Source organism: Gossypium raimondii, chromosome 2, assembly GCF_025698545.1.
Source record: "Gossypium raimondii isolate GPD5lz chromosome 2, ASM2569854v1, whole genome shotgun sequence".
NCBI lineage: Eukaryota > Viridiplantae > Streptophyta > Magnoliopsida > Malvales > Malvaceae > Gossypium > Gossypium raimondii.
The window spans coordinates 39696876-39722762 of NC_068566.1; the positions used below are offsets into that span (position 1 = coordinate 39696876).

Genomic DNA, 25887 nt, shown 5'->3' on the forward strand with positions numbered 1-25887 from the left:
AGATCATGCAATCAAGTATTATTTTTGTGAGCGTTTGTTTGTGCAGCATATCTGGGATGGCTGAAAGCAGTTTATATGAAGTGGGGTAGTGTTTTAGTTAATATAATATTTCCTTTATTTTATTTTATTCTATTTTCTTTTCTTTTCTTCTCTGGTTTGAAAATTGAAAATAATGGAATTTTACTCCTAAAAGTTTGCTCCTCAAAGTCACGTTACCCTTTTCTCTCTCCCCAATTGTTCTCATTCTTGCGTTTCAATTTGTTCCTCATACAAAAATTCCACTTTTCTTTTGGCAGTTCTTTCTTTTGTTTTACCAATTTTTCCTGTTCAAGTTTTTCCCTTTTCTTTCTTTTGATTTCGTTGCAGTTTCTACCTTCCTCCTTTGCTACGAATTTGCTTTTGGGAATTTAATTCTTTTTGCTATTTCGTCGGTCTTTGAGTAAGTGTTCTTTATTTAAGTTATTTTGGAGGATTTTGATGGATGGAATTGTGTTCTTTACGTGGCGTACGTTTGTTGTGCGTGAATCTTTGTTAGGGGAGGATCTCAGGATCAACGTTCCTCCGACAGTTTAAGTGTGATTTTGAGTTGTTGATTCGTTTCGGGTAGGTAATTGTTGTTAAGCTTGAAGTTAATTGGTGAGCTTAAGTTTATTAATTGGAGTTTAGGGTTGAGAAAAAGGGTTTAATTTCGGGAGGATCGTTGCTGATTGAACATGTTAAATATCATTTTTAGGTTTTGGCAGTCTCATGGTTGCTTCCACAAAAAAATCGGACCAGGTGTGTAACGAAAACCCGAGAAAATAGCAAACAACGAAAGTCAAAAATCTGAACTGTCGACGCCACATGGCCATGCCGTGTGAGACACATAGCGAGCCCAAAATTCTGAATTTTTCCCTAGGACCGTAAACATCGTTTGGAACGATCGTAGGCCTTCCGTAAGGTCGGTATGTTATAAATTAAGGTATAAAACACGAATTCTAACCATCTGTTCGCATAAAATTAGATATAAATACGCATGTTTGAAATGATATAAGATAAGTAAAATTTGTAATATGCTATGTATATGCATTTAGGATGGGGTTTGTGTATTTGGAGGAAGTGTGGGTAGTATAATAATCTGTCGTATTTGGTGGCTCAGCCACACATATTTCTGTAAACGGAGATAAATCACCTAATGATCCAGCAGCTAAGCTGCAAATATTTTGAAAAGTGTCATACCGACACCAAGCAGTGTGTAGGGTTAGATGAGTATTTAATACCCTATATGGTGTGTAGGGATGGTCGGAGATGGTGTGTAACAGATGGGGGTAATATCATTAATTTGTATCTAATTCTGTTTCTGTATGTGATATATGTTATGTAGATGATCTGTTATGAGTTATGTATGAAATTTAATCTATAATATTGATTTAATAAGTTACACACCAAGTTTCAAAAACTCACTCTCTGTTTGTCAGTCACAAATCGGTTAAGAAATATATGTTCTCGAATAAATCTGATTTTCACATAACAAAAGCTAACGACGCCTTTTCAGAACCAACGAATTCTGGGTTTTCGAATGAACTTGCAGTAATATCACCTGATACGGCCATAATGTCTAGGCCGAATTTGGGGTGTTACATTTTTTGGTATCAAAGTTAGGTTGCAAAACTCAGGCTGTGAAATTTTGGGTTTTAAAATTTTGTGAAAACTATTTTCCGAACAAAATCTATTTCTGTTTTAATCTAAAATTTTTTTTATGGAATACTGAGTCTACGGCACCGATCCTGTAAGTACTTCTAACTTAGTTAAACTTATAGTTTAGAAAAACTCTAAAACAATTAGAACCACTCTGTGATAGTTGGATTGTAGCAAACTTTGTAAATTGTTTTGATAACTTTTTGAGCATAAAATATCTATTAATAAATATAAAAAATGATACATAAAATTGTGTAATGTAGATAACCTACAATGAGTGCACGTGGAAGAGGTACTCGTGGGCGCGGCGGGTGCCAAAGAGTGGCTCGTGTTGAGCCATCCTCGATGGGCAGCATGCCCAATTTGGATACAAGTGAAACACTGGGTACACCTACTGCTGAGATTGGTTATTAGACTTAAACGGTTGAGGACGACACATTATCCCAAGCCATGTTAAGAGTGCTTGAGAGGGTCGCTAGGACCCTAGTGGATTTGGGAGCCGTGGGTCAATAACTGAACGACTCTGGTCCAACGATGCGAAACTGTTTACTGGTGTCACTGGAGTCGCTCCGACTGTGGTTGAATATTGGTTTGAGGCCACAGAAAGAATTATGAATGATATCAACTGCACCCCTAAGCAGAAGTTGAAGGGTGCAGTATCTCTGCTTCGCGATAAAGCTTATCAATGGTGGTTGACCATTGAGGAGGGTACTCAACTTGATCAGATTTCTTGGTAGTTGTTTAAGAGTGTCTTCTAGAGCAAATATGTGGGGCAAGTTATGTGAAGACTCGTAGACGCGAGTTTATGGGACTTACTAAAGGAGATAAGTTTGTTACTGAGTATAAGGCCAAGTTTCTAAGATTGAACAAATATGCTCGTGGGCTTGTATCAACTAATTACGACAAGAGCATTCGGTTTGAGAGAAGGCTGAGGTATGACCTCAAGGTTCTAATAGCTCTATGAGGGAGCGAGTTTTTGCTATCTTGGTAGATAAGGCGAAGATTGTTGATGAGGTTAAGCGCACTAAGCACGAAAAGAGGAACAGAGAGAGAGAGGTAAGACTAAGAAGGATTCAAAGCCCTCTAGTTCTGTTCAACGTCATAAGAAATGGGCTAGATTTGATGGGCCTCCGAGGGTTGAGGTACCTGTTCTTCCTACTGTGGGTCAGACATGTGGAGAGTGTGGTAGATACCATCCGGGCGAATGTTGAAGGAGGTTAGGAGCTTGTCTGTGATGTGGGCCAATGGAGCACTACATCAAGGATTGTTCACAGTGCTCTAATCAGGTGCAAGCTCCAACTTCGAGTTTGGTTCAGCCTCAGAGGGCAGTACAGCAGCTACCTAGGGGTCGTGGTCTGGCCAGGGGTGGTAATGGTATGAGTAGAGGTTAGAGAGCACCAAGTAGAGGTGCTAATCAGACTAAGGCTGAGTAGCCTACACTGGTTTATGCGGCTAGGCACCGCGAGGACAGAGATGTCGCAGATGTTATCATTGGTACGTTTTTCATTGATTATGTACCGTATTTTCCAGAGAACAAAAGATTACATGCTCACTTATAAGAGGTTAGATCATTTGGAGATCGTAGGGTATTCTGATTTTGATTTCGCTGGGTGCCAATATAGCAGAAAATCTACATCAGGCAATATTTATCTGTTAGTTGGAAGAGCTATATCCTAGAAAAATGTCAAACAGACACTTGTAGCTTCTTCCACTATGGTAGCAGAGTTTGTCGCATGCTATGAGGCATCAAACCATGGAATATGGATGTGAAACTTTGTCACTAGGCTGCGCATTTTGGAGAATGTAGAAAGACCACCACTTAAATTATTTTGTGATAATAAGTCAGAAGTATTGTATTTCAACAACAACAGGAGCTCATCTAAGTCTAAGAATATTGACATAAAATTCCTAGTTGTGAAAGAGAGTGCAAAGTGGACAAATATCTGTTAGGAAATGTGTCCATATTGTAGTAAACATGTAATTGTTTTTCATGTAATTTCACATTTCACTATTATGTCTTTTGTGTTTCTGTCTTTCATGTTTTGCATTCATAGCAAAATTGTGACAAACAAATATTAGTTCATTGATTGTCTCAGTTCAAACTGATGATAAGTGACATTACAAGAACGTTTACATTGCGAGAAAGACAACTTACTTTAGTAGATAATCTAAATGAGTCTATAATCCCCTAAAAGAACCAAAGTGAGCATTTGATTCAAATACTTAGAAGGACTAATATGTCGTTTACAATTCCAATTCGAGAGATAGCAAATTTGGCTATCGGAGCTGTTGACTTCATGGGTAGAGACATAAATGTATTCATTAAAAGAATGATACATTGGACTGGACCCAAGATGAATTAATTTTGAATCCATTTGTGAATTAATTCACTTGTGACGTTCATGGTATGATTTACCTAAATCCTAAGTTAGTTACTGACCATGCGTAGTGTAACTCATGTGCTTTAATATAAGTGGTGGCTTATGTTCTAAAGATGATCGAGCCCATAACCGATATGTTGGGTACATGACTTGTGTATAACATAGCTTTATTAGCAACAATAGAATTCATAGCTTGGTTAAAGAGTTAATGATATCATCTCATTTGCATTGTGTGGATTGATAAATATGGAATGTGGCCATGAGTTATTTGTTATCGAATGAAAAATTTATCACAATCATTTGTTGGTAGTGGTCATATTAATCAATATTAATCATTAAGAAGATACAATGGTGACAATGAGATAAAATATGATTGTATTGAGTGAACGAATTTAACTTAAAAGAATCAATGATATCATATGAGGATAACGCACACATGACGAGGTCATTGGACAAAATAGTTGGATGAATTGCTTTTGTAAATAGTATACGATACGGAGTTTTTAATCATGGTCCTTAGGGGTGAGCAAAAATCGATTCGACTCGAAAAAATCAGAAAAAAAAATTCGAATTTCAAGTTAAACGAATCGAGTTATTCGAGTTAATCGAGTTATTCGAATCAACTCGAATTTTTTTTTCAAATTTCGAGTTCAAATCGAGTTGAGTTTTCGAATTCGAATAACTCGAATAATTTGAATAATTCGAATATCAAACTATAATATTTTACATTTTAACCCCAAACTCCCAAACCTTTTTACTTTTCCCTCAAAACTTTTACTCCTTCCCACTTTCCCCTTAAAACTTTTACTCCCCTCCCCTCCCAACCCCTAATCTACCAAAAATCCATTTCCCACCAAAATTTTACTCTTCCATTTACTTTTTCTCAAAATTTTACTCCCCCAAACCCTCAAAACCTTTTATTTTTCCCTAAAACTTTTCATCCCTCCTACTTTTCCCCTAAAATTTTTATTCCCTTTCCATCCCACCTCCCATCTACCCCAAACCCTCCCCCCTCCAATTTTTTTTAATATTTTCCCTCCAAAATTTTACTCCCCCTATTTACTTTCCCTCAAACTTTTATTCCCCAAAAACTTTTTATTTTCCCCCTAAACTTTTACTTCTTACCCTTTACTCTCAAATAAAAAATCAAAATTATCCAAAAAAAATCACTAAACATAAATAGTAATAATTTTATTTATATCTACTATTTATATTATTAAATTAAATTTCACATTTTATATTATTTATATTATTGAATTGTTTAGTCATATTGAATATTTATATTAAAATTGAATTATTAATTATGCCATAAAATATTCGTGTTAAAATTTTATATTAGTATCAATTTCAGATTTTATTTTTAAAATAAATTTTATTAAAAAATTATATTTTTACATTTGATATATTTTTAATTCCAAAATATATAGTGACAAGAATCAAGATAATTGAAACAACTAAGCAAGCAAAGAAGCTAACCAATATATAAAAATTAATAAATAAATTATGAGGTGATGAAAGTTAATAAAAACATTGATTAAGGTGAACAAATTTTATTACGATAGGTGACAATGGTTATAAGGATCCAAAATTATTTTTTAAAAATTAACTTGAACAAATACATTCAATTCGATTCGAATTTCATCTCACTCGACTCGATTCGAGAAAACTTTAAATAAAGTTAGGATGATAAAATGAGATTCGAAAACCCGATTAACTCGAAAATTTTCGATTCGATTCGATCGAATGCTCACCCCTAATGGTACTTCTTGTGGACTGACTCCATGATTAATTAAATTGTGAATTGTTGGAACGATACTTTTGGACATAATTGCAATTAGTCGAGCCTAATTGTATATGTCTGATTGATCCTTCTGCTAGCTCAACAAAAACTCGATTAGACTGTATTTGAATGAGAAGGAAATTCTACAAATTTGGAAATAATTTAATTGAGTCGATTTTTTCGATGTAAAATTAAATTAGGCAGCCGTGAGAATTATTCAACTAGAGAATTTGATTAAAGAGTTTTTCTTGAAAAATTAATTTAGAAAAATCTTAGTGAATTTTGGAAAAATTAATTTTGATTAAGTAAATTTAAATCAATCAAATTAATTAAAATAAATATGATATTTTTGAAAATTAATTTTCAAGTCAGACAATTGGCACAATAGGTAATTGAACTTGAAAATTGGACCTGAGATAAAAAATTGGGCCCAAGAATCCAAAAACTGGTTGAATTGGGTTTGGAATGTGAAACCGAGCTGATGATCCAACCAGTGGTAGGACCAGACTGATTGGACCTTTATTGGCCCGGACTAAACCGACAATAGCCAAACCGACTTGGGGTGCCGTAAGGGTGTCGCACCTGCGATGCAACCACTGGATACGACGGTGCCAACGGTGATAACGACAACACTCTGGTAGCCGGTGGCTGACGGGTGGTCTTTTAGCGAGCAATGGAGGAATCACATTCCTACTGGGACTCTACCGCATAATTTGATTTCAGATTAACTTTTCCAAAAATAATATTATTTTAATAGATTTAATATTAAATTAAATTTAATACTTATCTTATGCATAAATATTCTATTAATTTAATAGATTTAATATTAAATTTAATCTAATAATAAGTATTATATTAATTTAATATTAAAGTGATTAAGTTTAATCATAGCTAAACTTTTTAAACTCTCCTTATATAAAGAAAGCCACGAGTCATTATTTTTCACACACTTGAATTTAAGAGAAATTTGTAGAGAGCAAATTCTTTAAAAAAATTATTTCAGAAAATTTTAGAGATATTTTTATTATTTATAACTTGACCCAAAAATTTAGAGAAATCACGAAATTACCCTACTGATAATTTTGTGAAAAATTTTCTGATTCGAAGTGAGCCCACAACCAAGTTCATTCTAAATGAATCGAAAATGTACATTTTGATTAAGTGTTTATTAGTTTAGATATCATAATCAATTTCTTATTTTTGGAAAAAAATTAAAATTCTAATTTTCATTAAACTTATTTTCTATTGCATTCTCCAAACTGTTTTCCCAACAATTGATATCATAAGTCAACTTGTGTTCTATCTATAAGTATAAAATTTTTAAAATAAAAAAAATCTAATAACTACAATTGATTAGAACTAAAATTTCAAAAATTAAAAAATAGAATATATAAAAATACAAAATTATAATAAAATAACTAAATTCACAACTTAGAATTTTAGCATTACAAAATTTACTTGTTTTTGGGAAATGGGCGTGGGCAAAGTGCATTGTTACTATTTTGACACGTGTGAATCCCATATCCATACTTGCTAAGATCGATCACCTCCCACTCCTTTATTTTTCCTCCTCTCAAAAAGACGAAAAATCACAAACCAAAAAATAAAATAAAATAAAATAAAATCCATCAATGAAGATAAGACACTTGTGGAGAGCTCATGCTACAAAACTTTCCCCATTCATCATCTCAAATCCCAATCCAACGGTCCAAATTTAACAGCAGACAACATCTATATATATATATTTCCACAGTAATTAAACATCCTAAGCTTCTACAGCCCTCATCACCATTTCAAAAGAAAAGGGTAAACATCTAAGCTAAGTAACAATGGCGTCACTGCTAATTCCCTTTGTTCCTTCCACAACAAGGGTTTTCGCAGCAAAAAGTTCAGCTGCAGGTGGAACCAAACAGGAAAAAGGGTTTCTTGATTGGATCCTCGGGAACCTGCAGAAAGAAGATCAGTTTTACGAAACCGATCCTCTCCTCAAGAAAGTTGAAGACAAAAATGGGAGTGCTCGAACTTCCAATGGCCGCAGAGAGTCGGTTTCAGTCCCTCAGAAGAAGAAGGGCAGTGTTTTTGGTGGACTTTTCGCCAAGAAATGAAATTATATTTGCAACTTACAAGTCGTCTAAAGGGGGAAACTGGACTCATTGTCTATGGTATCCCCTGTTTAATATATCTTGTTTCTTCAACACTAAGCTCTTACTCTTTTATATTCGTCTCTCTATATCAACTACTAAAATTATTAAAAACACGAAATTGTATTTTAATTTTTATAAAATTTAATAATTTAATTTTATTCGCTTAAACAAATTTTCTGATCTCATTTTTATTCACAAGTCAATTCGTTATCAACTATTTAAAAGTGAGATTAAAACAGGTTGGTATTTTTATTGAAGTTCTAACTACAACCGTTAAAATTTATAATTACAACCGTTTAAATTTTGCTAATATTTCAAAAATTAAAAAATACAATATCTAAAATTTAAATTATTAATTTTTGGAAAGGTTAAAAGTAAAATTTCTCATTAACTAAAGGATTTAAAAACTTAAATTATAACTAAGAGGCCAATGCCCTACGTCCCTTTTTGCTTTGCCTCTTGTTAGAATATATAGGTCTACAAAGTTAACAAATTATGGATTCGAAAATTATAGTTCAATAATTGAATGAGTTTTAGTTTGATTGGCATGAGCATTGTTGTTCATGAATAAATATGTGAGTTTAAGTACGTTGAAACGTGTTATCTTCTTATTTATGAGTTGGAAAAGGCTATAGATCGTTTAAGTATTGTGTAAAAAAAGTAAATATAATTAGAAACTATAATAAAATCATTCAAAAGAAAATTATGATCTAATTCTCCTTTAAAAATAAATTATAGAGTTATTATTTTCTAGTAAAATTTATCATCATTATACTCGTTAAAATCATATCGACTTCATAAGCAAATCATTATAAACCATATTTAAAAAACCCAATGACAAACTAAAATTTTAAATGAAAATAATTTTAAATACAAAATTCAAGCTAAAGATGGGACATATTTTAGGCAAAGCGCATGACAAGATTAGGTGAAATATAAATCATGGTTTGCGTAATTAAATATTTTTATCGTAAGATTGGAGAAGATAAAGATTTGTGAAATACTGCTATATTCTTTTGGTTGAAATTACGAATAATTTCTAACAAAAATAAATAATGGATCATAAAATATATTTTATTTCCATAAATAAAATCCAATTACAACTACAACCTAACTCATTTGTGTCATAGTCGACATAATCGAAATATCATATTAGCTGGCATATTTAACTTTTTAGGCACTGTTTGTTTCGAATCAAGGGCTATTCAACTGCTTTTAAAAATCACAATATATGACATATACAAGGATGTAAAATTTAATTTCCTAAATAAATGTCACTTGGACAGGGTTGCATTAATTTCATAGTGAATGAATTTGGATATTTTCGTATTAATTTTTAAGTTGGGTCATTCTGGTTCAAATAATTTCGAGTTTTAATCACTTCAACTTTTTGTCACTTTAGATTTTAAACATTTCAGATTATTTATTTCATCATTTGAGATAGTGGCAGATTTTTGCATCAAATTTTGAAGGGTCCTAATTAAATTTTTAAAACTTTTGAGAGATTTAATTAAATTTTTCAATTTTTTACAAGGCTTAATGAGAATATTTAAAAAATGAAGGTTGAATCAAAATTTTACATATTTTAGAGGCTTCATAAGATTTTTTTAAAAAAATTAAGAGGGTCTAATAAAATTTCCAAAATTTTTAAAAAATTATGAAAAATTTTAAAATTTTGACTCTACTTCTAATTTAGGGTTTGATTCATTTTGAGTTTAAATCATTTTCTATTTGGACCAAAATAATCCCTGTTTTCTAAAAAACATACGTTTAGATGATGAAAAATGAGTGAGGTTATTGGGTGGCAATGGACAAACAATAAGGAGGAACCCTAAAGAAAGGTAAGAATGCTCAGCCAATTCCATTTGGCAAACAGTATCATCTGATTCTTTTTTCCTTGGATCTTGTAATAACTTTAATATCCATTAAATTTCTTGGTACAGAAAATTTGCCGCTCTTCACCTTGAATCTATGTAGCTAAAACAGAAGGATTTAATAACATATATGAAGCCTACAAATGGGACTGATTTGGAAACCTATGACAACGGGGCAGACTAATTATGATTTTTAGTCGGAATTTGAGATTCAATTCCTCTAATTTAATTTATCTGTGAACATGAATCACATAGCATCAAAACAAAATTCAAACTCTCAAGTTATTGTTATAGGACTAGAGTGATTCATATTATGTCAAATCAGAAGAAAGCGAGTTAAATCGCAGAGTGTTTAAGTAGGAATAAAACCGTACTTTCAAAGCCAAAACTAATCCATTATCTAAAAAGAACGCAAGGCAATATACGCATAAGCTACTAGGATGATGCTTAATATTTTCATCAAACTATCTTTACCCCTAAATATCACCTATGCTACATATATTTGAACATGGCTATGGGTACGTTTTTGGCACATATCTATATCAAACACTCACCGGAGTGCCGGATGATATAGAACAGACGATTATCGACAACCGGAGTTCAACGAGAAGTAGCAGAAACCGAATTTGATCTAGGCAAAGACGCAGCAGAAGAGTTGATGAATTGGATACAGTCTTCAATGGCAGCACTTCTATGGGAATCAACAGGGGTTACAAATGGCTTTGATCTTCTTGATGAGGAAGTAGAAGAGGAGGCAGCTACTTTAGGATGTGAAGAAGCCCTAATTCTCATTGACATCAAATGTAAACCCTTTGCCACTTTACGACCAAGGTGCTTCAGAAACCTTACCGCCGTGAATTCACGTCGTCTGCATCGCATGAACCCACAAAACTTGGTATCGTTGTACTTGTCCATGGCAGAGCCATTTGCCTTGTCTTTTTGACTGCCTTTGCTGCTCTCTTTAGTTGACATATTTGTTTGAGAGACAAAAGATTGAAAATGGGTTGTGGAATGGAGGGGAGAGGATGAATATAAAAAGGAGAGAATGTTCTCAAAAAAAAGAAAAAGTTGAAGGCAAGCAGGGATATGTAATTAAAATAAAAAGTTGTGAATAAATAAATATGACCCAACAATTTTTTTTTTAAGTAAAACAGCTGTAGCATAGTAATTATTGAAAAAACAAATCAAACAACCGTCATAAAAGGAAACTAAAAACCTCCTACACAAATCAATTTTATTTCCTAAAAACATTAGCTTAATTAATGTACTCTCTCACAAATAAAATTAATCTTTTGTCAAGTCTTTTCATTCTTGGAAATCATGTGAACCAAACATAATTGTAAGACACGAATAATTCAAAAAATGGTATGAACAACGTAATTATATGCTTTTTTTTTTTGTTTGAAAGGAATAGAATCAAAACTAAAAATGGTTGAACCAAGCTTGTAATCCACTCGTATTTAAGCAAAATAGAGTTAAATACATAGCTGAAATTCAAATTTTAGGACCATTAGATAACACCTGATCTTATTGGTTATATTGAATACGTTTCGATTTGAAGTGATGAAGGGTCTTGTATTTCTGGTATTAATTAGATAGAAAATGGCAGGCAAAAACTTTATACATGGAAGAGAAATGTCAACATTAGCAGCTGGTTGTAAATGCCTGTCAGGTACCTCCCAAACGTTTGCACATGAATCTACTCTCACGTCCATTTCTATCCAACTGCTTCAAAATCCACATCATTTCCCTTCATAAATATATGTAGCTGCATGTGCATACATGAATATATTTTGATAGGATAGTCTTTCGTTTTTAATAGTCACATTGAATTTTAATTAAATTTAAAATTAAGTTAAATCAAATTTTTAAATAAGACTCAAATATTTTTTTCTTCATTTATAATATTCGGCCTTAATTTAATTGATTTATGTGATGCTTACAAAAAAGAGTTGTGGTGATAAGAGAAGTAAGTAGGATGCCCCACTCAACAAAGCTACAAATGGAAGAGGAAATGTTATGATTGTGTGAAATATAGGGTGGAAGTGACCTGAAATTCTTGTGCACACACGAGGGGGCTATAGCTAAAACTAGTACCCATGTCAAATCATTAATATCTAATAGGAAATAAAAGCAAAATGTTGGAGAAAGTTGCCAGTAACCCTTCACAGTAACAGCAAAATAATTAAGTCAAGAAGATAACCTCAGCCAGCCCCACGATTTGGGGAGGATTGGTTAAACATAATTTAGATATATATTACTCTTTTTTTATTATAGGTATGATATAAATATACATATGATCAGCAAATCTATGACTTTAGTGCATATATATTATTGAAAAAATTAACAAAGATATATAGATACATTAATCAGGTAATGGAAGGGTTAGGGGGGTGGGGGGCTTTGCTGTTTTTGGTGCTTGCTCAAGAAGAAAGGAATTTGGAGGTTGGTATTTCCATCAGTAGGATTGACAGTAAGTAAAACAAAATAGATGTCAAAAGGTGTTTTAGAGAGAAGATTATAAAATCTCAAAAAAAAAATAAAAATCACAAATTAACGATTCATGTATTTATATTGTATCCATATTTAATATATTTGTATTTTTTATAATATTAATAATTTCTAAAATCCAAAAGGAAAATTACAAATACAACAGCACCATATTGGCAGTGTTTTTGTAGTGTGTCAAAAATTCAAAATCACAATCAACAATAGAACCAAAATAATAATAATAATCACAATCAACATACATAAAAGTAGAAGTTTTGTTTTTGGAGTGCAAAAGTTGGATGTAAAAACATTCAATATGTTTGAAGATTATTAAGGCCCCCATTGAGGTCATGACAGTGGGGACATAAAATGACAGTCTAACCAATGGCTAAAATGCTGTGCCGAAAGCTCAGATTCTTCCTACTCTCTTTTCAAACATGCATGGAGTCTGGATTTCAGAAATATATGGTTAAGGGCAAAAATGGGTACATATCATTCTGGTTTGTTTCGATTAAAATTTTAGATGTTTATATTTTTTACCCATTTCAATCAATATCAATTTGTATTGGCTCGTATCAATTGATACAAAATTTTGATATTTTAAATCAACTTTTAAATTTTTTATCTTAATCATTTTAATATTTTCCGTAATTACATTTAAAATTAATGGTTATTAAATTAAATTATTGAACCTAACTAATAATTTTAAAGCTTATATTTACAGATAAATATATTTATATGGATGTAATTTGCATGTATGTATAATATAAAATTTCTTTTTGGCTAAAACAATATATAATTTATCAAGAAACTAAAAAATTAGACTATAAATATATATATGTAAAAAGATATTTAAAAACATCAATAAACTCGAAACGGTACATCGAAATATATTGGTACCGATATGTACCAGAATCAAGATAAAAACCAATCCAACTGTTGGTGCATGCATGGGGATAAAAATAAACTTTTAAGAAATTAACGAAGGCTTCAAGGCGTGTATCAATGTCAATTTTTTTAAGGTTCTATTCATTCTCACCTATATTTCGGTATGCAAAAGAGTTATTGAAAAATGATTCTCGAAGATACAATGAAGCTTAATGACTATCTATGTATTGCACTGACGGAAACAGTCACTAAGCATGGAGTGGAGTATTGCAAGAATATCGATTTTTATAAAGAACTTCTAGTGTGATTCTTTATAGAACAATTTAGGAGATGGAGGAGAATAGAAAAAAACTTTTGATGCTTTTTTTTTGGTGTGTGTCAAACAAATGAAATTTAACTCCTATTTATAGGAATTCTCATGTCTCTTCATAGGAACACAACTATTTAAATGATCAATAGTCACATCTTTCAACAATAAACATAATTATTCAATAGATGTCTCCTTGAATAATCACGATTCCTTGTTAATAATCTAGTGATATAATTTTTGAATTTAAGAAATTTAACTCATCACTATGAAATGTGATAACTCTTGATTAATAACCAAATGATATAATTTTGATTACTTATAATTTTCATTTGCAACTATTAAAACACTGTATATATTTTAAAAATGTTCCAATAATAGTATTAATTAATGTGATATTTTGTAATGTAATCTTCAACCATATTTCTCTAGTTATATCTGCACCATGTACTCCACACAAGCATTACACTTAGAACATAACAAAGAAATAAAGTTATATGACACAGGAACCAGTGCAGAAAATATGCTATAATGAATTGATTTCTTTCCTTTTGATACACAAACTCTCTCACAGACTATAATTTTTTATTTATTTATGAGTTATTATTAGGATAATTAATTACATGTGTCTATTTATTTACTTTTATATTTTTAAATATAATTTTAGGGACACTTCTTCTTATTTAACCCTTATTCGTGAAAATTTTCTTTTTCACCGACAGTACTCTAAATAGTAATCTTTTCTTTATATGTATAACCTCGATATTAGTGTGATAATCAATTTATATATATGATCAACTTCAAGTCGGTACTGAAAAATAAATATGATTTAATTTCTATTAAAATACATAATTTAATCATTATAAATTCATCTACTTAATTTTAGACTTAATTGGATTTATAACATGGGCTAAAACCTTACATTCTCCCACTTGATCCAATGTGATAAAGCATATATAAACATTAATAGCATAACAAAATATAATATTCATCATTATTGTCATATTGGTGAATTGCAAATGTGAGTTTTGATAGTTCTGCATAGTTTAAGTCAAATAATGTCCTTTAATATATTACAACATTACAACTCAATATAATAGATTTTTAAGTAACATCTATATTACATCATCATCACAATAATATCTTATAATTTTTCCTTGTTTTAAAATAACTTTGAATAAATTATTTTCATAGTCATAATAAACAAGAAATATGTCAATTTTATATATATAAAAAAAACATAGCAATTGAGTCAAAGTGTCTTATTGTCATAAAATATCCCGTGATACAACCAATTCCAAGACACATTCTATGTACATGTTTTTTAAATGTTTAGTTAATGAGTTTCTAATTCTAATTAGGGATGGCAATGGAGCGGGGCGGGGTGGATGTTGCTAAATCCACCATCACTCCATAGTTAATACACTTTGCTCCACCATCCGCCCCGCTCCACCATGGATGTATAATTATGAAATTCACTACTGCCTCCATGGATGTTAGATGCATCCATCTCCGCTCCACGCCGCTCCGTTTCAATTTATTTTTTTCTATTTATTTTTAATATTTTCAATATTTTTAAATTCAAGTAAATATTTAAGCATAATTCTTCAAAAAAAATATTTTTTTTCTATAACACATTATTACATTTTTATCCTTTTAATATATATATATATAGAAGGATAATATGATAATTTTATGTAGTGGAGCGAGGTAGGGCAAACAATTATCATAATCGCTCCATACCCATGTCTAAAAGAAAAATCCACCGGCCTCGCCCCACATCCATTTTTAAAACAAAAAACAAAAAAGAAATCCACTCCATATGGAGTGGATTTGGTTTAAAATCGATGAGATAGTCGAGTTTTGTCATCCATAGTTCTAATGTGCTCTACAAACACTTTTTTGTTTTTAAACTTCTTCATTGACATTAATATATTTTAATTCCATATTTTTTACATATTTGGATTATTTGTCATTCTTAGAGAAAAACAATGTTAGGAAATTATTACGATAAGTTTTCAATGACTTAATAATAATGTCAACTACCCCAAGTCCTAAAATAAAGTTTCACCACCATAATGCATAGTTAGTGGCCCAAAACATGCCATAAACTCTACTTCCCTTGTAGATGATGTAATGTCACATTGCTTTAACACTTTCCACGATTTGTCTCCTTTAGCAGATAAAAACAAATAGCTAATCATGAATTTTCTACCCAATGCATCTAGAAATATCTAAATCTGAATATTATGTTCCTTTTAGTTTACCAAATCTTTTATACATGAGTATATAATTCTTTTTCTTTGTAGATAAAGTAAACCTTTTTTGCAACCTTCTAGTGATCAATTCAAAGATGATGCGTCGTGAATTAACTAAAAATTTGACTAAGGTAAGTGCACCTATCAATTAATTGTATAGTTACAGCGAGCAAAGATATCATTCCCATGAAGACTAAAAGTACTAGTAATTATCGTCTTTCTATTATTTAACCAATAAATTCGAATGATTGATTGAAAACTAAGATTAACAGCTAACAAACACGAGCAAAGAACAAAACATGAAAATAAACAATTAACAACCAAGAAGCAAAACAACACCCAGGAAAGAATTCACCTAGATTTCATATATCACTATCAATCTAAATTACGCAATTTCTTTACTTAGTATCTTGATCCGTAGAAATCCCTAAACTATTCAATATCTCTTTCGAGAGTAAGAACAACTAACTCTAGGTTGATTAATTGAAATTTCTTTCTAACTAAAACCCCTATTATCACATTAACTCGATTTATGGATTCTCCTATTAGATTTGACTCTAATCTGGTAGATTTATGTTGTCCTATTTCTAGGATTGCATGCAACTCCACTCAATTACGTAAGATCTACTCTTAAACAGAGTCTATTCCTCCTTTGATTTAAGCACATTAAACATGGACCAATAATCTAGAAATATCAAACCAAGAATTAAGCACACATAATTGAGAACAAGATCTAAGTATTTATTGTGTAAAATAAAAATCAAAAGGCAAAATTCATCATAGGGTTCATCTCCCTTAGGTATTTAGAAAATTAGTTCATGCTTAAAAATAAAAAATCTAAGACACAGTATAACCTAAAGAAATAAAGAAACTCATGATAATCTTCAATCGTGACGGAAATTTGCTTCAGAATTGGCTTCAATGGTGTTTTTCGAGTTGTTTTGTTGAGTATTCAATGACGGCTCACTTTTATCTTTTTATTTTTGTCATATTTACGTCTTAGAATGCTCGAAAACCTAAAAATTGCGTTTTTCCACAGCTCGGAGTTCCAATTTGCGAAATCAACATAGCCTACCACATGGTTATATGGCAGCTCGTATGGCTCACATGACCGTGTGGAAGGGGTCAGCCCATGTGGCTCTTATACCTTACTCCGATTTTTTCGATTTTTGCTCGTTTTTCACTCATTTTGCTCCCAAATGCTCTTTTAAGCATAAAAACATGATTTTAAAGGATTAGGAGCATAAAACTCACAATTAACATCGAATAATCACCTAAAATCGCATTAAGAATGCGATTAAAACATGTTACTTTTAGCAGGTATCAAAGTATCAAAAGATTACTTTGATACCTGCCAAGTATATCAACTACAAAGTTAATATTGAGTTTTGTGTAGGTTTTGATATATATCAAACTACCTACAACATAAGCACAATGAATTGATTCTATTACTTTTTGTTTGCATCATTGTTTGGACACTGCAAAGATTAAATTATCCTTTTTTTATTTGAACAATTTTTATTGAACAATTATGTATATTAAAGATCTAAAACTACTTTGATATAAGATTTTCTTAGATAATCCTAATAATTTTGTGATCTATTATGAAATATTTTAATTCCTATTATAGAGGATGTCTTTATTATATCTTTTATTTCAAAGTTGTTTGAGAGAAAACTTTTGTCTCACGCAATATTGTTAAATTATTAGTAGCAAGCAAAATATCATCAACATAAAAACTAAAAATAAATTCATTGCTCTCATCGATCTTTTAATATATACATCGAACAACGATATTTTCTTGAAAACTCAAATATTTTATTGTATCATTAAACTTGATGTATCATTCTTGTGAAGCTTGTTTAAGTCTATATATTGGCTTCTTTAGTTTACACACCATATGACATTTTTCTTCAACTAAAAATCTTGTAGGTTGGTCTACATAAACGTCTTCCTCAACATCTCTATTTAAAAAGGTTATTTTCACTTTTATTTGGTGTAACTCTAAGCTATAATGAGTTACCAATGCCATAATACTTCTTAAAATCTATCTTAAAGACTAACGAGAAAGTCTCATTATAATCAATATCATCTTTTTGGATATAACATATGCAACAAGCCTAGCTTCATATCATTCGATATTGCCATTTGAGTCACCTTTGATTTTAAAAACCCATTCACATCCAATTTGTTTTGGAGAAATTATTGAGTATGCTATCAGTGGAGTTTTTAGACTCCACAAGCAGAGTTAATAGGGTGACAAATGTATAATAAAATATTTAAATATGTATATATTTAAAAAAAAAGAGATGCATGTCAATTTTTCAAGGCTGCTTATAAAATAAAAAAGTATGTTGCCAGTATACTAAATTCTAAACATTTGTTTTAAACTTTTGACAATTCGACAATATCTCAAACTTTTATTTTGCTCCATAAATTTCATCGCATTTTACAAGGGCATCAAACTATTTTTAAATTCATCACTATTTATGACTTATAGAAAAACTAAATCTTTATTGATTCCAATATCAAAATTAGACTCTTATAAATAAATCATATAATCATAAGTAATACATGATTCTCTTTTAAGAACTTCTTAATGGCATTTTTAAAGTTCAATTTCATCAGACCTCGGTGAGCTAGTTTTCTGTACGAGTATTTCATTATTTAAATATCATGCAACATTATTAGGAAATTCTTTAATTGCTAGAACAATATTTGTGATAGTTGTAGATAAACGAATATTTAGATGTGTAGAAATTTCTAATTAATTTCTTGAATATCCACAACTTGTTTTGAAGCATTTTCACTAACTACATCATTGTCAAGGAATCTGGTATTATTAGTTTTACGATCATTGTCAAGTCTCCATCTATCGTATGATAATTTAATTTTGTTTCGTGGACTATATATTTTTCTTTTTGCTTGGCAACCTCAAACATGTAAATGTCTTAATCTAGCTTTCTTTCTAGTCCACAATTTAAAAAAAATTAATAACTGTTTTATTAAAACCTTATTTAATAGATATATAACAATTTTTAATGCATGCATGTACAATAATATAAATAATAAAAGTTTGCTCATCATATTTCTAACCATACCAATTAAAATTCGATTATGTCTATAATTTATTCATACATGCATACATACGTCATATCTTTACAGCCTTATCATAATCTATATATCTATTATAATATTTCTCTGAATATTTCTCTGAATATTTCTCTGAACTCTCCATTCACCAAAAAGAAAAAGAGAAGTTTTTTGGAACCGAAGGTTATATTTGAAATCTGATGAAAACTCTAATATATGTTGTATCTTATGGAGGAATACATTGAAATCTAATTACTCGTAAGGCAAATGAGCAAAGCATCAATTGCAGTAGATGCATTCAAAGTACATCAAGTAGTTAAAACAAAAAATCAAAAGTCAATCAAGATATAGCAATTGCACTTCAAATACACAAGGTATAATTTATAGGCTCAGCTACGGGAGTTGAGTATGGTGATTTTGATGTTGGCTCAGGGGTAGGATGAGATTGACCGATGACCGATGGGGATTGATGATGGTGGTGGAATGGTGTTGCAACAGTGAGTCGAGAGATGGTAATGGTAAGACTGGATTCTGGGTTAGCTCTACGCTGAAGATGAAAACATTTTCAGCGTCTAGTGATCAAAATGTAATTTACTACAAATTTGATAACACTTGCTAGTAGTTTTCGTTAAAGTAACAACCTGAAATTTTTACTAAAATTGACTTTAAAAATTCAATTTGATATGTAAATTTTATTATTGATTGATAATGATCGATTAAATTTTCACGTAGCTCTATCCAGAATAATAATAAAGAAAAATCAAAGCCATGAAAATAAACAACTTTATTATCAATTTAGACTTAATAATATTATAAAAATAAAGGATCAAATTATGTCAAATTAAAATATAACATTAAATCTTCGATTTACTAAAACCATGATCGATAAGGCAAGTACCGGAGTGAGTTGGGCCATAGAGCAGCCTTATCTGCCCTGGAGGATGAGGTAGCCCAAACCATCGATTGGACATGGGAGCTCCATCCCTGTTCAAGCAACAGCAACAAAAATGCACACTCCCTACGCAGGAATTATCCTGTTCAGGTTCAAAGGGACTTTCTCAGCCTCATTCTGCCAAAATGCCAAAGAGCTAAATGGCAGATACAGGCACCCCTGGTGCGCTTTTATGTCAATACCAACATCGATAACATAATTTACAATGGACGTGGAAATTGTGGGGGAAACCCTTTTTTATTAATTGAGACTCACAACAGACAAAGCAGAACAATATATAGATGTCTCAAGAGGGTATTATTCTACAAACTAAACTGGTAACTCACCTAAAGCATTATAGTAAACAGACTGCATGTATAGCTATTATTATAGAGCTAGTGATGCATCAGGGGTCCGAGAAATTCTGACGCAATTCTCCTTATTCATGTAAGCCTGCAAGGAAATCCCGATAAGACAAACTACGTGAGGTAAGAAGACAACCTTTAATTTCCTTGCCATTAATCCTTCTAGAATTTCAATAATAATAAATTAAAACACCGTACTTACTTTCACCTGTCAGAAGAGTTCACATAACTGGCGGGCAGGTAGATTTCCCCACCAACTTCACCATGTTGTTCACCGCTAACTGTTTTCTTAGCAGCCAGGAATTCAGCACTCATAGCATCCATCCCATGTTGCATAGCTTCCTCGGGGTTCCCGTAACCATGCTCCTCAGCGTACTTTCGAACATCCTCTGTTATCTTCATTGAGCAAAACTTCGGTCCACACATGGAGCAAAAGTGAGCCACTTTGGCACCTTCGGATGGCAGGGTTTCGTCATGGAAGGACATGGCAGTCATGGGGTCCAGTGACAAAGCAAACTGGTCCATCCATCGGAACTCAAATCTAGCCTTGCTTAATGTATCATCCCATGCCTGAGCATGTGGATGACCCTTGGCTAAATCAGCAGCATGGGCAGCTATCTTATAAGCTATTACACCAGCCTTTACATCATCTCTGTTTGGCAACCCAAGGTGCTCCTTTGGAGTTACATAACACAGAAGTGCTGTGCCAAGAGCCCCAATATTGGCTGCACCAATTGCAGAAGTGATATGATCGTATCCAGGAGCAATATCAGTTGTCAAAGGACCAAGGGTATAGAAAGGTGCTTCATTGCACCACTCAAGCTGCTTTTGCATATTTTCTGGAATCTTGTGCATTGGGATGTGTCCAGGTCCTTCATTCATTACCTGAAAAGCGCCAAAAAAAAAAAAATCATGTTGAAGTTATAAGATAATCAAAACCATGTAAAGCCAGTAATACGCTTCAAATTGAGCAGTACTTGAGAAACATTTTATGAACAGAATGCTAAAGGAGCACTTCCAAGGTGCATTGAGATACCTGTACATCCTTTTCCCAAGCCCTACGAGTCAGTTCCCCTTGGGTTAAAAGCTCAGCAAACTGTGCAGTGTCATTGGCATCATATATGGATCCAGGTCTTAGTCCATCCCCGATTGAAAGCGCCACATCATATTGGTTGCAGATATCAAGTATGTCATCCCAATGCTCATAAGCAAAATTCTCCTTATGGTACGCCAGGCACCATTTTGCATGAATAGATCCTCCTCGAGAAACTATTCCTGTCATGCGTTGTGCTGTTAAGGGAATGTACCGCAGCAGTACCCCAGCATGGATTGTGAAGTAATCTACACCCTGCTCAGCTTGCTCAATCAGGGTGTCCCTGAAGACTTCCCAACTAAGATCTTCAGCAATTCCATTGACTTTTTCAAGTGCTTGATAGATTGGCACGGTCCCAACAGGCACAGCAGAGTTACGTAGGATCCATTCACGGGTTTCATGAATGTGGCGCCCAGTTGAGAGATCCATAACAGTATCAGCACCCCACATTGTTGCCCATTGGACCTTGTAAACTTCCTCCTCAATTGAACTTGCAACGGCTGAGTTTCCAATATTTGCATTTACTTTGACCAAAAAGTTTCGTCCAACTATCATTGGTTCCAGCTCTAAGTGCTTTTTGTTGGAAGGAATGATCGCCCTCCCACGTGCAACCTCTGACCTAACAAATTCTGGGTCAAGCTTCTCACGAGTAGCACAGTATAACATTTCCTCAGTAATGATTCCCTGCTTAGCATAGTACATCTGAGTGTATCTAGGTGCACCCAGTTTTTCCCGTCTGTCAACCCAGCCCTTGCGCAATTTAGGGAGTCCTGTTTATAGATGTCAAGTACAAAACTTAGCATTTAACTTAACCATAAAACTATAAAAATATCACGAGATCCAATATATGAAAGGAACATAAAATAATCAGAGTGGAGTAAAGACCCAAACAAACAATCAAAGATTTATCAAGAACATATAAGAGGGGAGTTGGCTAAGCAAAACAAAGTGAAGAAAAGCTAATGTCCTTCAAAAAGGAGCAAGAAGCTGAGAGTAAGGTTGAGCATCCTACCAATGCGTGGATTGATGTTTTGAGGACCACTGGTGTCATATGTGTCGAAGTTTGGCACATCTCCAGTCAAATGAACCCTTCGAAAGGGAACCTTGAGTACATGGCCAGATTCTTCATGAATAACTTCCCTGAAAGGTACATCACGCATAAAAAATATTTTCAAGCAAAAGGGAAAGAAAACAGAACCAACAAATTGCATATATATAACTAAATTAACCTGCATTCTTTTGAGCTCTTTGGGAAACATTCTTCAAATGATGGAAGTGGCATAAAATCAGGGGAAGCAGGATTTATGGTATGCTTCTTCTGTTTGCTTTTCTCTGAATTGGTTGTTGGAGGATCAAAAGTTAACGTGGCTTTAGGACCTGAACTCATAGAAGGGCATATTTCCTTCTTACAAGCATTTGAAACACGGCCAACCACATCAAAGCCGGGTAAGAAGGTCGTACAAGGAAACCTTGAAGGAGCAGAATGGTTGCCATTCTTGCATACAACCGATGTGAAGCTAGCATGCACCGATGCCATATCTGGATTGTCCAAGCATGTCGTGAGTTATCAATAAATCATAACCACACAATCATCAAATGATTAACTATACAAACAACATCGAGAACAAACATAATTGATAAATGCAGCACGTGAAGGTCGAATTTGATTAGAAAAAAAGCAATCATCGTTGCCTACTCTTGAGAATAAAAATAACAAATTTGTATACATTATATATACAAATAAATTAACTAATGGCATAAAAGATAAATCTAGAATGAAAAAGAAAAAATGCCGCGTTAATCAGCATTACCAGCAAGGACAAAAGGTCTATACTCTATAGTATTTCAAACTTCATAAAGTTTTCATCAGATAAACAGAAGAATTCTAGTCTAGTTTCTAATAAATAATAATCTAAGGGACACCACGATGGACGTAAATGTGATTACATAGTTCCATGCATTTCAGTGAAAACCCTCGATCTACAATATATATGCAATATATATGTCTCCTGGTTCAGTGTGCTGTGTATTCATATAAAATGCTAAAGAAAACGCATAATCTTGGATATTTTGCACAAGTAAACATTACTTTTCGTATAGATCAAAATTTGAATTTCTTCAGAACTAAAATAGAAAGGCATTCAAGATTAATAAGCACAGAGCATATCCATTAAGATTTAAGAAGACTTCTCATACAAATCCAACCGCTGATCCGTAACTTACCATTATCACTTATAAATAATTAACTTACTATAATCGCAGAAAACGTTACCAAAATTAAGAAGAAAAAACAACAGCTTCCTTAGTGGTTCAGTGTATCTGATATAACAGGGCAGTACAAATAAAAAGAAAGAAAGAAAAACACGTAAAATTACAAGCCTATGTTTGAATTAAACCAGCATGCAGTGATCTAGAATAAAAAGGAGAATAAAAAGAAAATGTGCTGTTTATTTAGATTTAATTTAATTTTCTCACCAGCCAAACAAACAAAAGAAATTTACAAAAAAAAAAAAAGAGTGAAGAAAGAGGAGGAACCTGGAAGATCTTATCCCTTTTAAGCGTCTCTAAAGTGGAGAGTGAGAGAGCTCTCTAATAAGAACTGAGCACTCGTCCTTCACTGGCTTCTTCCATTTATATAGGGAAAAGAGCGACAGAAACATTTTTTTTCCCTCTCAAAAATAATGAAAAAGCGCATGCTTACGTGGTGCATTTATTAGATATTTTCTATATACATTTTTTGAGTTAATTTCATTATATGTCCTTAAACTATAACTTATATTTTAAATTAGTCCTCAAACTTTAAATCACTCTAATTTAATTTTTCAAAGCATCGATATCGTATCAATTGCTTCCTTCCATCAGCCTGGTTGTCAACATAGACATAAATGTTAACTCAAATTTGACGAGGATCATATTTAAAACAAATATGTCAAATTCTAAATACATCTGTGTTTATCATATAAACAGTTTAGATATAATGTGTTAAAAGGAAAAATATAATTTTCTTAAATTTTAATAATAATATTTTTAAACGCATCAAATTTATTGTTAATGCATTTGGTATAGACATGATTAAACTTTGATCCATATGTTTTAAATATTCTTCATATTAAATTCGAGTTGACATTTAACACCCAAATTTGATATTAGATTGATGAAAAACATAATTGATACAATATTTGATACTTTGAGAATTCAAATAAAACACTTTAGCTACATTTGGTAGGAGTATTATTTTTTTGCATGTTTTAGTATACGAGTGAGTAATAAACTAATTCATTTGGCAAGATTTAATCATTCCGTACCTTATTTTTAGTAAAGAAAAGGAAAATTAATTTATTTATTTTGAAGAGGTCTATTTTTACGAAAAATTTTACTAATTTTTTATTTTAAATTTAAAATTGTACTAACTATTTTTTTTATTTTATGTCTATAATATGAATATTATAAATAAGATTTTCCTCAAATTAAACCAAACATTTAAAATTGGAATGTTTGTAAAAGACCTCAATCCCTACTCGTACTATTTTACGTTAATCTTGAATTAATTATTTTATTGTTGAAATCAAGGATAGGGAATTAAAGGATGACATTGGGCCACCTGCTTGAACTGTAGTCCAAATGAGGGAAAAGGTAAACAGGTCAAGTGGACTTCTTTGTTTGTTTCCCGAGAATGCGGACGAAAGAACGAAACTGTGATCTGAAAGCAACATTGATATTTTTGAGGGCCAAAATATCAAACCTCAACCTACTCACCACCCTTCATTCTTCTCAACTCCTCATGTTCTAGGGCCAGCTTCGCCTATTGCGAAGATATGTTTGTGAAAAGTTCAATTTAAAAAGGACGGTTTTAATTTAAAGTTAAACTTTCAAATGAAAAATTAAAATGTCTAATGTTAAAAATTAAAAAATTAAATTAAATTAGATATCCTAAAATATATTTTTAAATAATTAATAAATTATTTGTAAATTTAATTAGACATGAAATATTTTAAAATTTTAAATATAATAATAAATCATATTTAATTAATTTAATATGATGATACATGAAATATAAATTAATCCAAAATTTTATATACATTTTAAATAGTTAATAAAAAAACAAGATATTTTGATAATTTATACTTTAAAATGCAAAAGTCAAAAATACCGTAACCCCACCCTTAAGGTCAGTTATTCATTGCTTAAAAAAAATACTTCTGACTGCAAAAGTACTTTTGAAATAAAAGCTGCAAAAAACAAGCTGCTTTTGGTGCTTAATTGCTTTTTCACCCCTCTAATAACATAAAATTTTTATTTTTTCTTGGTGCTTAATTACAATTGTGTTAAAATCATTAATTAAAAATAAAAATATTTTTAAAATACTAATTACAAATATTTAATGGTTATATTTAAATATTTAAAATATAGTTTATATATTCTAATTAAATTTTATAAATAATTAATATTTATTGCTTAAAATATTTACAATTAATATTTCATATATTAAAATATTAACAAGTTATAATAATTTTTTATATTATTACTAAAATATAATAATATTAACTAACTCAAATATTATGTAAATACATATTTATTACTTAATAATAACATGTCTAAAATAGAC

General features: G+C 31.6%; 3 protein-coding genes across 10 annotated transcripts; 1 reads left to right on the plus strand and 2 right to left on the minus strand.

Moving 5' to 3' along the window:
- Positions 1 to 7619: 7619 nt before the first annotated feature.
- On the plus strand, positions 7620 to 8033 carry LOC105788722 (uncharacterized). The gene has a single exon (XM_012615746.2). The coding sequence runs from the start codon at positions 7668 to 7670 to the stop codon at positions 7941 to 7943; it is 276 nt and encodes a 91-aa protein (XP_012471200.1). The 5' UTR covers positions 7620 to 7667; the 3' UTR covers positions 7944 to 8033.
- A 2105-nt stretch (positions 8034 to 10138) lies between these two features.
- Positions 10139 to 10945, minus strand: LOC105788723 (josephin-like protein). Its single transcript, XM_012615747.2, has one exon. It carries the CDS (start codon positions 10826 to 10828, stop codon positions 10457 to 10459), a length of 372 nt encoding a protein of 123 aa, XP_012471201.1. The 5' UTR covers positions 10829 to 10945; the 3' UTR covers positions 10139 to 10456.
- An 8188-nt stretch (positions 10946 to 19133) lies between these two features.
- On the minus strand, positions 19134 to 23959 carry LOC105788725 (phosphomethylpyrimidine synthase, chloroplastic). 8 transcript variants are annotated; one of them, XR_008193710.1, is made up of 8 exons: positions 23817 to 23869; positions 22511 to 22820; positions 22294 to 22421; positions 21225 to 22051; positions 20397 to 21073; positions 20171 to 20276; positions 19791 to 20003; positions 19134 to 19434 (listed from the first exon to the last, which is right to left on the minus strand). XR_008193710.1 is itself a non-coding variant. In XM_012615748.2 (6 exons), the coding sequence occupies exons 2-6, from the start codon at positions 22816 to 22818 to the stop codon at positions 20267 to 20269; spliced, it is 1950 nt and encodes a 649-aa protein (XP_012471202.1). In that variant the 5' UTR covers positions 22819 to 22820; positions 23817 to 23959; the 3' UTR covers positions 20057 to 20266. The 8 variants fall into 8 exon arrangements, 2 of the variants coding, with proteins under 2 accessions (XP_012471202.1, XP_012471203.1); XR_008193708.1 differs by having other exon boundaries at positions 19134 to 19439; XR_008193709.1 differs by lacking the exon at positions 19134 to 19434 and having other exon boundaries at positions 19662 to 19926.
- Between the last annotated feature and the right edge of the window lie 1928 nt (positions 23960 to 25887).

Coding starts and splice junctions, on each gene's coding strand:
- LOC105788722 (XM_012615746.2), top strand. CDS start 7,668: ATGGCGTCACTGCTAATTCCCTTTGTTCCTTCCACAACAAGGGTTTTC.
- LOC105788723 (XM_012615747.2), bottom strand. CDS start 10,828: ATGTCAACTAAAGAGAGCAGCAAAGGCAGTCAAAAAGACAAGGCAAAT.
- LOC105788725 (XM_012615748.2), bottom strand. CDS start 22,818: ATGGCATCGGTGCATGCTAGCTTCACATCGGTTGTATGCAAGAATGGC. Junction 22,052..22,293: donor AAACATCAATCCACGCATTG/GTAGGATGCTCA, acceptor ATCTATAAACAG/GACTCCCTAAATTGCGCAAG. Junction 21,074..21,224: donor CTTGGGAAAAGGATGTACAG/GTATCTCAATGC, acceptor GGCGCTTTTCAG/GTAATGAATGAAGGACCTGG.